General features: G+C 44.6%; 1 protein-coding gene across 1 annotated transcript in view; it reads right to left on the bottom strand.

The window, feature by feature from the left end:
• SLC25A20 (solute carrier family 25 member 20) overlaps positions 1–14,538 on the bottom strand; it is a 31,984-nt gene that overhangs the window by 12,885 nt on the left and 4,561 nt on the right. The window contains exons 2-5 of the mRNA XM_088453986.1: positions 9,381–9,473; positions 7,797–7,924; positions 4,962–5,052; positions 317–434 (exon numbers count right to left, since the gene is read on the bottom strand). Coding sequence (XP_088310112.1) covers positions 317–434; positions 4,962–5,052; positions 7,797–7,924; positions 9,381–9,473 — 430 coding nt within the window. The remainder of the gene's footprint in view (positions 1–316; positions 435–4,961; positions 5,053–7,796; positions 7,925–9,380; positions 9,474–14,538) is intronic.

Genomic DNA, 14,538 nt, shown 5'->3' with positions numbered 1-14,538 from the left:
TAATGAATTTAGCTTCCCAATGTCAAATCAACAGAACAGCGCAGCCGTGACTCTGATTAAGACGTGAAATTTAATCATTACAAAAGATTAGATGCTACTTCTGAATCTCATTATCTTGAGTAGGAGCCGTGGAACGGCAATAATCACAGACATTCCACGTTTAAGACATTCCAAGTGCTCTGGTTATGTCACAGCGAGTAGGTCAGAGCACTTCTCTCTCACTCTGTAACGTCGCCATCTAGTGTTGTTTGCTGAATGCTGCAATGCGTATTCCCCCAGGAGCTCTTACAACTGTAAATAAAAGGTCTTGTTTTACCTCTCATGAGTGTCAGCACTGTGCCTTTGTAGATTCCTCTAATTCCAGCTTCTCGGTACAGATGCTTGGCGCAGTCCATGGGGCCGGCGTATTTCACTTCTCCAGAGGCGGCCTGGATCTGAAAGGTTGAACCGGGTTATGAAGGAAGATCTGGGCTATAACCAGGTAATTAGAAACATTATCAGGACACAATCATACATACAAACAATGAATACATTTAGTGCTAAAAACTTATATATACACACACTAGTGGGCCAAATTGTGGAAACCTTTTGGCAAATGTGCATTTTTGAAGTTTAATAGCTTATAGCCCTAATATATTTTAGTATAACAAAAAGCATACATCATTACAATGGCACTTTCATTTAGAACATAATACAATGAACTTTGTTACAAAATTGTACATTTTGAAAACCGTTATACGTACTGAACTGTGGGAAAGTACATGTCTTAGCTTTACACAATATCCATTAGTACTTTGTTTGGAAGCCTTTTGCTGCAATTACAATCCTCCCAACATTGGTGGCCAGTGGGTCAGGACCATTGGCATGCCTAAGGCACGCCCACATCAGGAAAGGGGGTGGAGCCTGGGGAAGGGGTGGAGCCTGTGAAAAAGGGGGTGGGGCCTCACAGCACACCCGTTTCCATCACTGAGGGATGTGCCCGGCCAGCACTCTATGAGATGCTGGGCTGCCCCCAGGCTCTCTCTGCACTGTGAATAGATGCTGTGGGCATGTGCACAGCGTCTATTCACCAGCTGCTTACCTGCTGCTCTGTGTGTGCTCACCCTAACTGCCCCCCCCCCCCCCACTGTGGGACACTGATGTATCGGATGCCATTTAAAGTGTCATTGATCACACAAATCCGTCCCGCACCTTTGGCTGTCATACATCCCCATAGCATTACACTGACTGGATGCTTCACAGCCGGTGTTGTGCACTCAGGTAGCAAATCTTCTCCAATTCTTCTGCGGACAGATTTCATTCCATCACTACCAAATATGGATGTTCTGGTTCCGTCACTCCAGATGACACCGTTCCATTGTTCTACTGACCAATTAATGTGCTTTTTAGCTCATTCTAATCTTTTCTGTCTTTGTTTGAGAGATAAAAGCGGCTTTTTCCTTGGAATTCTGCTGTTTAATCCAAAATATTGAAGTCTGCGTGGAGCAGTCCTGGCACCGATGTTTACACCACATTCACGTAATTAATCATTGTGGATTGCCCGAGATGATTTTCTTCTGTCACTCAAGCGCAGTTTTTTCATTCTTCTATTACAGCACGGTGTTGTGGATCTCTTCCTACCTTTACCTGTTTGGTTTTGAATCGACTGAGTCTGTTGATACCTATTGCACAGTGTAGAAATGCCTCCTTTGGTTGCCTTCTTCACGTAAAGTCATTATTTTGTATCTCTTTCTAGGCGACCAATCAGCTCTTTTTACTTTGCTTGTCACCTAAATAAGTTACACAGCGAACAATCAAACAAGAAGTTTTACTATCAATTCTGGCAGCAACAAATGTGCTCCTTATCTTTATTTAGCTATAACTTTTTATGCAATAAAGATAATTCTTTGCAGTGAACTGCATTATATTGTGTATAAAAGTATATTTCCAGTGATCTATACCTTCATAGGAGCTTCTTTAAACATAATGCAGTTATACGCAAATTAAATCCTAAAAAAAAAAAACAAACACACATTTTCCAAAAGGTTTCCACGATTTTGGCCACTACTCGTATATATAATCTAATTAGGTTTAGGTACTAGGGGAGAGGTTAGGTTTAGGCACCGGGAAGGAAGGTGTCGGTTTGCTAACCCTGTCGGGAAGCCGGGGTTGGGATTTTGACCGTCGGGATCCTGAACGCCGCCATCCCGTACCCATCTCGCGGAGCATAACTACAGAACTGCTAGACCCAGTTATACACCCCTGGAACGCTACAGTATAAACAGCTTCATAGATCACTGCAAACAGGATGCTCAAGACCGACCAGGGGCAGCGCGCGCACCATTCTCAGCCTTCTATAAGGATCACTACAGCTATAGAGGACTTTGCAGATAAACAATTGTTGAGATATTTTGCTCAATAAGAATTACATGCAGAAGTCCGGAAGATAGTTACAGTCTTTCAGGAAATTACTATCTGTAGGTCTGTGGTTGGACAAAGCTTGTTTTGCGTTATTCAATTGAACGGGCAACACAGTCCAAAACCGAACAATGTTGCTAATACCCAGCTTGCCCGGTACGAATACACTCTGCTAGATGATGTATCCTGCAATCCGGTAAATGATTTTTACAGGTTACTTTTGCAGGACTGGCCCCTAAAACGTGGATTGTTCCTGTAAGACATTGCTTTATAAAAGATAAAGCAATGATTGCATTGATGGGCATAGCAATGTTTTTGTTCCTATGATATTGAATATCCATGGAAGGCCTTTAGTTAGGGGCTGCGCTAACTGCACAATGCTGCAGAACCAGTTCCAGATTTACCTGTTAAAGAGAATTTGCCTACAAATGACAGAAGCCGATAGGTCACCTGTTTAAAAGATCCAAGCAACAGATATTTGCAGTCATACGCACCTGGAGATGCATCTGTGTCTGTAGATTACGCCCGTGTTAGGACTAGTCATCAGTGCGGACTTGCATCAGTGTTCGCAAATACGCGCTATAGTGCGTATTTTACCCACTTTTGAGGACCGGGGACACACTTTTCAAAAATGGGTGGGTCCCCAGGGACGCGCTCTGCAGCAGCCAATCCCTTGCTACAATGAAGTGACTGACAGGGGCGGGCAGGGCTGGGAGGCAGAGGGGAATATGCTTCCAGGGCTGGACTTGGGAGTTGAACCTGTAACTTTTGGTAGTTGCAGGAGTGGGCGGGATGCTGCACATTTGGAGCGGACCGGACTGGCGGAGGGACGAGTGCTGGGGGAGCGATCCCCCTGCTTGACAGTCAGCACTAAACTGGATCCGGTGCACTCACTGACTTAATTCTGCACATGTGCCCGGCCCCAGGTGCTCAGGGGGCCTGCTGCTGGACGTGACCATGGAGTCTCGCTTGGGGCAAGTTCTGGGGTCGTGCATCACTGGGACATCACAGAGGGCCAAGAAGCTCGGAGCAGGGGCCTGTCCGGGACTTAACAGCAATCCCTACTTCGGTGCCTACTGCAGTGATCTGTGCCAGCAGGCAAGATTTTTTTTTTTCCCACGTGGGGGGGGGGGGGGGGGTGCTAGCTACTAATACTTCCAGCTGTTATCTACACTTACCCCTTCCCACTGCCTGACCCTAATCTCCTCCTTGCCCCCAGTATTGCCCCAGCTGCTGTCTAACCCTATCCCCTCTCTGCCCCCAGCACTGTCTGCCCCTTGACTCCTCCTTGCCCCCAGTACTGCCCTACCCCAGCTACCTACACTTAACCTCTCCCTACCCAGCCCTAACTTACTCCTTGTCCCCAGTATTGCCCTAGTTGCTATCTATCCTTGCCCCTTCCCTGCCCCTAACCTCCTCCTTGCCCCAGCACTGTCCCAGCTGCTGCCTGCTTTTACTTCCCCATAATATGTGATGTGACCCAGAAACAGTGGAGAAGGACCCCAATTTTATAAAGCCAGGGGTCCCTGGGACCCACACATTTTTTCGCTCACCACGATCACTGTGCATGGCCTATACATGGTGCAAATGATACGTTGATGAACAGAATTTAGGATTGCAACACCCCTGCATTACCCGCAAGTCATTTTGCCTTGGTCAGATCAGCATGATTTAGCGCAGACATGACACTGCATGCACAGCTGGGTAATGGCCTATTTGCACACATTTGGCTACAGAGAACGCGCAGCATGAAAAACAAGATACACTCTGCAAGCAGGTGTACGTTCAGCACCGAGCCAGCCCTGAGGAGTCCAATGAATTACATGGCGGTGTGAGGGGTGGGGACATGGGCATGGTGACCGCACGTTTTGGGGACAGTGGCCCTGATTCAGAGCTGGACGCTCTGACAGAGCGCTCGCTCTGACTCAGGGCCGGTCTTTTTTTTTTTTTTTTTTAGAACGGCCTCCTGGCCTCTCGCATAGCTGTGGGTGACCACCCACAGCTATAGCAAGCGGACAGGAAGATGGTCGCGATGCTCAAGACCATCGGGCTTGCGATGAGACCCTTGTGGTAGGGTCTCGTTGCCGCAAGCCCCAGAGAGATTTCGGCTCTAACAGAGCCGGAAGCTCTCCACTGACATCACTTGTGATGTCAGTGGGGCCGCCCCCAAACGGAGGCGTTCACATGGGAACGCCTCCGATTGGGCAGCCACCCCCCTGGCCTGCCCACCAAAGGAGGCGTGCTGTCACTCAACATCGACAGCACGCCCCCTTTGGAACGAGACCCGGAGCGACGGTTTGCCTGCATGCGCTCTGGGCCACCATCGACCCGGCTGAGAGCGCTCAGCACTTGCGACCGGGTCTGAATCAGGCCCAGTGTCCAGTTAACCAGAAGTACTCTCCCTCCATCTATAAATCCATACATTTTAGTTTTTAGCAGAATATGGTTTCAACTGTTACGGCATTAACCCATAGTGCCACTAATCGACTCTTACAAATGATTTAAGCAGCAATGCGGCATGTAAAATGGTATTTTTGGGGTGGTGAAATAGGTTTTCTACGTACCTGTAACAGGCACTTAATTCGTTCACCAGGCGCCATGATTGCCGTTGTAAAGACTCCAGACAACATCCCTGCGGCAAACAGCTGGGGGTACCTGCAAACCAAAGGAACAAACATTCAATGATGGCTGGTTTGTGCAAAATTGACAGTAACCCAACATTGCTTATTTTCCTGCGCACCTCATTGCCGGTAACCTAACAGCGATACGCGGATCTCGCCTCCGACTGAACTGCCCCTTATGAGAGAAACCGGTAAGATTGAACGTTCTGTGTTTCTACACCAGGGGTATTCAACAAGCGGCCCTCCAGCTGCTGTGGAACTACACGTACCAGGATGTCCTGCCATAGTTTTAGCATGCCTTAGCAGCAAAACTGCGGCAGAGCATGCTGGGATGTGTAGTTCCACTGCAGCCGTAGGGCTGCCTGTTGAATATCCCTGTTCCATGCTGTAAAATAATTAACAGAACGTTGTATTTTAGGCAGGAGATGGAGCAGCTGGGAGAGGACACCTAGAAGCAGTGACTGGGGTGAGTAATATACACATTATCACAGTGTACACAGACTGCCAGGCACACACCCCATACACAGGCTGTATGGAGGAAGGAGTGCCAGGCATATCCCCCTCCTCCTTCCAGCTGGCACAAGACAGAACAGAGTAACAACCGGCATTAGAGTCACACATACTGGCAAGTGATAAGCCACAGACTCTGCGGTGGTTATTTTGTGCCTGTACGGTTAGCTTTGGCGGGAAGTATTACCATCTTCCATGCGGCTTGGACGTTACGGATCCCAGGCATCCTCCTCTCGCTGAGCTAAGTGCGGTCCCACTGCAGCAGTAAATATCAGCGGATGTCTCATGTATACTGGGCATGGAACGCCTCATCCATGTTACTTCCATTCTAGCTGGGTTCTAGACTGCACCCTAATGGACATTGATCCCACACTGTGGCTACCTGCTCTTATTACCTCCGTGATTATTTCACCGTGACCTGAAGAGAGCAGGTGACAACACGGATTACCCGCGCCCCGTGTCCAACATAACAATACCATCATTTGGGATACTAGGAAAAGGAAGGGCCACGCTCAATATTATTTTAGCCCACTGGCTACACACCTGTCCATCGCTGTGAGCATTGCTGTGCCCTCATTCCATAATCATCACTCCGTAATTATTGCGAGATAGGCAGCAGTCATTGTTCACTGTTCCAGCAGCCTCTTCCTATATACTGTATATCCTTTTGCTAATGAAGCAGAGGTGTCAGGGCTGGAGGCAACTGGGCGCAATCCTGAGCAAATAACGTGCCAGGGGGCCCCTAGTCCTCAGATGCTGTCCTGGTCTGCTCCGTCACACTCAGGAATAGGTGGTGAAGTCATGCAGTGCTCCTCCGTTTATGTATCACAGCTTCATGCCTGGTAGACCCATCCTCAAGTTCTTGAGAACCCTTCAGTTCCATATCCGCTCACTAACACGGACCAATGTCTAATAAGGCATAAATGGCAGCAGTACAGCAAACACGGCCCATCAGGCTAAACGTTTACTTGTGCCAAGTCCTCATCGTTCAGAGATATGGTCTCAGCCAAAACTGCGCTATTTCCAAACACGGAAACCGCTGCCAACGAAGTGGAAAGAATCCAAATCTCTCCCAATTTGGCAACTAAACCAAACCAGTGGAACTGCTGGAGAGGCTATTCTCACCGCACTACAGATGCCAAAACCCTTTCTTAATCTAAACTGCCTGAAACGACTGTTCCTAAAAAATATATAATATATAATATATAATATATATATATATATATATATATATATTATTCAGACAAGGGTTTATATTAGCAGCCAATCAACTGCATCAACGACCAGAATCTCGAGGAGCTCGCGTCCAAACTCCAGGGCTGCGAGGCATTAAACTGTAACCAAAGGGGCAGGAACCGGTTAGTCTGAAATTTTATCAAGACGGTAACCTGACCCTGCACCCTTCCATGACTAAACGCATTGCACACCTGCGTGACCAGCTGATTATACAATTTATTTAAAGTGTTAGTTCCACAAGGCGTAACATTTGAGTTACTCATCTTGGCGACGTATAGTTAATTGTACAAAGTGTACAGTAGCACAATGCCATCTTCTGTCTGGTAATCCCGATAGCATCGCATCCCTAACAGAAACCTATGGGGGTTGCGGCTGCTGTCGGAAATGGGGGACCCACAGCAGATTTCTCAGATATCTGCCGTAGTCACTACTTCATACATTGGGGTGATACTAAATATTTGCTGTTATCCCCCGTAAACGCCTGTTTTCGGAGAATAGGCCGCAAATATTAAATGAAAAATAGGCCCCATAGAGTAGCATAGGGGGGGATTTTTGCGCACGGGATCTGCACAGTTAATAGTGAAGAACTTTTATGTAAACCAATGAGTATTTTAGGTTTAGCGATTTATTTATTCTTCTGATATTTATTTAGACCTGGCGATGAATTCAGACATTACTGACAACGGGACATAACGTACATACACAGTGGGTGGGGGGCACGTCTAGCCCCTGTCAATTTATATTTCCTGCATCGTTGAAACAACTGCAATCAAAAAGAAAGCTAAAATGCCAAATGAAGTCTACAATGCAGCAAATCGCTAGAATTATTGAAGATTAATGACTAGCAAAGAATTAATTATAAACTGAATGTCACAACAAAGCAAATCAAAAACGCTATTTAATGAGAAGCGATTTGTTGGGGGGGGGGGGGGATTTGGAAAAGCCTTTTATCTAATGTTATGAAGCCATTTCCGGGTGTTGCCAGGGCCTAGCATGAGGGCAGAACTACGATGTGATAACTACAGGGCTTACGTCAGCACTTCCTCTGGATGCTTCTGCTGGAGCTTTTTGCCGAGGCCGAAGCCGAAAAAACAGACTGCAAACATGGGAGTCACTCCGACTAAGGGGGCCGCCATTCCTCTGTAGAGGCCTTTGACACCCTGCACAAGAGAAAACAAGAAGCAACTTTAACGGTCTATATCCTGCATTAAATAGCCGCACAAACACTCGCAGCAAACTCGAGAGACAAAACACACACACACACACACGTCACCACAATAAAATGTCACATTGCTAAAATAAATGTTTACGTCACAGCAACAGCAGCGGAAACTCACCGAGCCACAAGCGCAAAGCGAGCCAGAAAAATACCTCAAATTGGACTTCGGCCCGTATTCAATTACATGCGAAAAGCCCGAGATCCGCAAAAAAAAAAAGTTTAGCCGACTGCGACTTTTCGCCTGTCGGAAAAGCATCGCTATATTCAATTGCAAACACTTTTCGCGTAAACGCAATGCAGTGTACTAGGCGAAAAAGATTTGCCTATGAATAGGTGTCGAAAAAAAGTGCGAAACCGCTATTTTGGGTTGCAAAGGTGGGGAAACCATTCTGCACCCTTGGGGCAGCCCCCCCAAAGGATAACGGTGTTAAAAAAAAAATAGAGGAACACCCCAAAAAATTAGTTTGAAAAAGTGCAAAGTGGGGGTACAAACTTAAAAAGTAGCAAAATATACTTTTGGGGGTCTGCAAGTGGGTGAGGTGTTTTTGGATTGCAGGTGCGTTTTTCACGTTTTTTTTTAAACTTTACTTTAGCGACTTTAAACCATGCTTGCACACATTTTCAAGTACCCCAAATTTGACAGGACTACTTCTTTTTACCCCCCAAAAAAATGCTTAATGCAATTCTTCACCACTAGAGCAAATACGCTAATTAGAACAAATTGACACACCTTAAGTACCCCAAATATCTTTATTAGGGCTATTCGGGGGCATTAGCATTGATCCCCAATGTTAGTGCATCTTTTAAGGGGTGTCAGGGTGATTTCCACAAATCTGACAGCACTTTGACGGGTTTGCATTCGCCAGGCTGCGTTTTCGCGTGTTTTGGAATTGAATACTGCGAATAGCAGGGGTGGGACCGATAGGTTTTCGCAGCTAAAATAAGCAATATAGGCGAAAAGTCCAGCATGCGAAAAAGTATCGCGGGTGCGAAATTAATTGAATACAGACCTTAATCTGTTACTTCTTGAGCAACTTAATAACAATAACATCTTAAGAACGATGTCTCCTTCCTCTGGACAATGCGCAATATGAAGGTTATTAACGCTCGGAAGCCTCACCCACGTCACAGATCTGAACCAATATCAGAGGTTAGCGCTAGAAAAGGTTGACGACGTATTTGCACCCTATCCCACTGTGCCGTGGGCATCCATGTATTTTTCGGCCACCATATACAAGGCGGCAGACGCACAGATCTCCGCCCTGCACAGTTTCCCAGCCAGATTTCTTTGCGCTCTGTTCCGTACAGACCATTACTGGCACACTAGCATTGTACATAGCTCTTACAGTCACACAGTAAACAGCGAAGGCGAAATCAAGAGAAGCAGATCACGCTACCTCATTTACTAGCGTTTTTTTAAAGCAGTCAAAGGTTCCTGAATATAACGGAGCCACCCCCGGAACGGGCTTCTTTTGTGTTTGAATTCGAACCTGTAAAATACAGAACAAAAAAGTCAATTTAAAAAATAAAATGAAATATAATTTTCAACCGTCTGAAAATTATAAGAGCTGATATTACTCATGCGAATGTCTTAGGGGTATATTTACTAGAGTACGGGTTTTTAGAAATGGAGAGGTTGCCCATAGCAACCAATCAGATTTACTTGTAATTTATGTAGCACCTTCTAGAACAGGACAGCCATAATTTGATGGGTTGCTATGGGCAACAACTCCACTTCTAAAAACCTGCACTTTAGTAAATACATCCAGTCACTGGGGGCGTGAGCCGGCGTCGCTAATTCTGCTGTGACGCACGGCAATTCCGGTTCACATTCCAAAAGTCTCTGTGATGTTCTTTCAAGTATGTGCAGGGGAGGGGAGGTGGGTAGTGCTCCTGCAGGGTAGCACCAAAATTAAATGGGAGAGATTTCCTCAGGTAATAATGTTACAATTTTTAGGAACCTAAATGGATTCTGCCATTATGGAGTTGCCCGATAAATAATGAAATGATGCTTTGCCCAGCAGACAGATTAGGCGCCCCTTAGCCAGCCACTTTGGGTTCCTTTGTTAAGGGGCAAAGTCCTTGATTCTAGCGTTTTCCCCAATAGCAGCAGCAACTGACGCATTGGGGGAAGCAAACTGGCTCCTGTTACAGTGTTCTCCCCAGGATGTTTTTTGCGGGTGCAGCACCCGCCACTTTGGGAGCCTGCAAGTGGGGACAGTATCTGGGAGCTGTATAAAAAGGACCAGATCCTACAGACTTTGCAGCTTTTTCATAATCAAACAACTGGGCCTCTATTAAGAAGAAGAGAATTTATATATAAAATGTTATTTCAAGTTTAAATCATTATAAGGTCAGGGTTTAAAACATTTTATTATTGCGAGGGGTCCCCACCCGGCTACTTCTTGATGCCACCCAGATGGAAAAATTTTCTGGGGAGAGCACTGCGTTACTTAGCACCTTGGTGGATGAAGAGCTTTAGTATGGCAATAGCTGTACTAACCATCTATGTAGTATGGCCGGTTGGACTCCTGATTTTACAGCAACCACATGGTCAGCAATAATCGCCATTTAGGAATGAATGGTGTCATCGATAGCTCAGATCTGCTTATTTAGTATTTAATTGCATATTCTAATGCTAGAGTTGCAGCCTTCTCTCTTAATAGACCGGCAAGCACTTCATTCTTTGTGAGGATGTAATATAATTATTCTACAAATTACATTCTAGTCAGGCAATTTGTGGCTTATGTTCCCGGACGAAGAGGGGAAAAAAAACAAACAAAAAAAACAGTAAAATAATAGATGTGGATATGCTAACTTGATACATACATTAACAAGCATTATACATACGGTACCAGGGATTTTATTTTTTATTTTTGAATTTTTTTTAAGTATGGTAAAATATTGTATATTACCTGAACTGGCCTCTTTACAGCTTGAGGTGACATGGGGTTCTAACGGTGTAACTACATTGGGTCATTTATATGACACTTCAATTCTTAAATCTTTTGCACAACTCCAAGAAGCTCATCATCTCCCTCAATCATATTTCTATAGATATTTACAATTACGGCATGCTCTCTCGGCTCAATTTTCAGATGGCCCTCCTCTAATTCAAATATCCCCATTGAAGTAATTCCTTTTATCTTTAGGTCCCCGGAAGACGCTTTCTTACTTATACTCCTATATATTGTCTTCTTATCATAAGGATAGTTTACCACATCTTGGATCAAAGTGGGAGAGAGATATTGGCCTTATAAGTGATACGGAATGGGATAATGCTCTAGAAGCTCCTCGTATTTCCACGACTTCTATAAGATTTCAACAGATTCAACTGTTTATTCTACACCGTACTTATTTAACTCCTGTTCGCTTGCTAAAATTTGGGGGGAGAGCATCTGACATATGCCCTAAGTGTAAAATTAGTAGCGGTACTTTCTGGCACCTTCTATGGGAATGTCCGGTGGTTAGCACTTTTTGGAATAAGGTTCTGAGAGTTTTGTAAAAACACTGGTATTGCTCCCACTTTAGCTACGCCATTGACGTGCTGTTTAGGCTCTATGGACGAGGTAGTGGACCGATATCTTAAGCAATACATTGTCAATATGTGTACACTAGCTAAGGTATGTGTGGCTCGGTCGTGGATGGCTCCTACAGGACCAGATTATAATGCTTGGCTGTCCTTGGTCCGTACCACTGTTGAACATGAAAAACGTGTTTATTTGTCGCAAAGCTGAGAAGTATGAACGTGTCTGGAGCAGTTGGCTTAAATCCTGTTATGCCCGTGCACTGCCTAATGATTGACCGGTATATTATTGTTAGGATAATGAGGTAGATTATTACTTTGTTGGAGGTAATGTGCTGTGTGATAAGTTGAGAGCAGAATTTATTGGGATCTAGTTGATTTTGCCAATTTTTCAGGTGTTATTTTTGACAGTATTCCAATATTTGTATAGTGTGGTATTTTTTTATTTTTTTTAATATATTTTGTGTGTGTGTGTGTATATATATATATATATATATTTTTTTTATTTATTTTTTTTCTCTATGTTTATTGTTTTGGTATACAGATTAATATTATATTTTTTATAAGCAATGGATCTGGGATGCAGTTTGTAGATCTAGGTTTTATATTCCAAATACTGTTATTTGACTATGTATTTATGTGTGTGTGTATATATATATATATATATATATATATATATATATATATATATATTTTTTTTTTTTTTTATTATATATTTTTTTATTATTTTATTTTGTTTGGTTATTTGTTAATGTATTTCTATAAACCAATAAAAATTTACTCAATTTAAAAAAAAAGTATGGTAAAATATATTTTAAAGGGTCTAAATCTAAAAACCATTGTTACTTGTGTTATCACAACCACGCCGAGTGTTGATAGCGTTCCAGTTTCGTGAGCACATCTTGTTCTATCAAGATTAATGCATTTAGAAGTTTGGAGAGAGCTCCACATAGTAGTAACATTACAAATGTGTTGTAAGGAAGTGGTAACGCCACACCAGCAAGAATCTGGCCTTAAAACTAATAGAGATCCGAAGCAGCAAACACGTTCGAGTATGGGAGGGAGAGAATGGACCGGAACATGGGCTATACAGGCCAGTATGGGAGGGAGAGAATGGACCGGAACATGGGCTATACAGGCCAGTATGGGAGGGAGAGAATGGACCGGAACATGGGCTATACAGGCCAGTATGGGAGGGAGAGAATGGACCGGAACATGGGCTATACAGGCCAGTATGGGAGGGAGAGAATGGACCGGAACATGGGGTATACAGGCCAGTATGGGAGGGAGAGAATGGACCGGAACATGGGGTATACAGGCCAGTATGGGAGGGAGAGAATGATGAACCGGAACATGGGGTATACAGGCCAGTATGGGAGGGAGAGAATGGACCGGAACATGGGGTATACAGACCAGTATGGGAGGGAGAGAATGGACCGGAACATGGGGTATACAGGCCAGTATGGGAGGGAGAGAATGGACCGGAACAGGGGGTATACAGGCCAGTATGGAAGGGAGAGAATGGACCGGAACAGGGGGTATACAGGCCAGTATGGAAGGGAGAGAACGGACCGGAACAGGGGGTATACAGGCCAGTATGGAAGGGAGAGAACGGACCAGAACAGGGGGTATACAGGCCAGTATGGAAGGGAGAGAATGGACCGGAACACGGGGTATACAGGCCAGTATGGAAGGGAGAGAATGGAACGGAACACGGGGTATACAGGCCAGTATGGAAGGGAGAGAATGGAACGGAACATGGGGTATACAGGCCAGTATGGAAGGGAGCGAATGTAACAGAACATGGGCTATATAGGTCAGTATGGAAGGGAGAGAATGGAACAGAACATGGGCTATATCAGTCAGGTTAGATTTTTCAAAATTTAACAAGTTATCGATAGCACAAAATGTATCAACCAGAACAATCCCTTCTTCGAAATAGCAAATATTTTACCCTTCAAGAAATGTTGCATTCTAGCTTATGCTTAAAACATTATTTATGTACTGGACAGCACTCAGGCCTAATTACCAGGCGTTCAATAAGCAGCTATTAGAGGAGTAACGAGTGTGCCTTCTAGTGGGAGCAAATTTTATGTTTTATTTTTTGTTACAGATTCTGGAGACAAGAAAATGTTGCCTGTATGTTGTTTAAGTAGTCTAAGGTTTAAATTGTTATATATAATTGAGGGTCATACAAGCTTCAGTAAGCCGTACTACAAAGTGACAGTGTCAGAGAAGTGCCTCTAAACACTAACTAACCCTGCACTTTGCCTGCTGTACCCCTACAAAACTGCTAACAAACATGAGTGCCCTCTGCAGGATGCAGGAGTAACTGCAAAGGAGTCACCTTTGAATGAGTTCTTGTAAAGCCGGGGGCTGCTGACAAGTCAGTTGTCTCTGAAACAAACAGTAAACAGCACTATATGCATGTATTATACCAACCTGACTGTCACTACCCAGATCATGAATCACTTTGCTGGTTTCATATAATTCATTCCTATCACTCATAATTTATCACTTCCCTTATTTAACTGGCCATTGTCATTTTATTTATTAAAATGTTACAAAACACAATATACAGCCATGGCCAAAAGTTTTGAGAATAACACAAGTATTGGTTTTCACAAAGTCTGCTGCTTCAGTTTTTTTGATGGCAATTTGCATACACTCCAAAATGTCATGAAGAGTGATCAGATGAACTGCAGTCCTTCCTTGCCATGACAATTAACTTAGGGCCTGATTCAGAGCCGGACGCTCTGACCAGAGTGCTCGCTCTGAATCAGGGTCGGCCTACCTAAAATTGGAGCGGCCTCTTGGACGCTCGCATAGCTGTGGGTTACCACCCACAGCTTATGCGAGCGGCAATGATGATGGTCCCGATGGTCAAGACCATCGCGACCATCGGGCATGCGACGAGACCCTTGCGGTAGGGTCTCATTGCAGCAAGCCCTGGAGTGATTTTGGCTCTATCAGAGCCAAAATCACTCCCACTGACATCACTAGTGATGTCAGTGGGGCCGGACCCAGAC

This window comes from Taudactylus pleione, unplaced genomic scaffold (genome assembly GCF_031769625.1).
Source record: "Taudactylus pleione unplaced genomic scaffold, aTauple2 ptg000607l, whole genome shotgun sequence".
In the NCBI taxonomy this organism is placed as follows: Eukaryota; Metazoa; Chordata; class Amphibia; order Anura; family Myobatrachidae; genus Taudactylus; species Taudactylus pleione.
The sequence above is the reverse complement of the archived record's forward strand: the minus strand, read 5'-3'. Positions and strand labels throughout refer to the sequence as shown.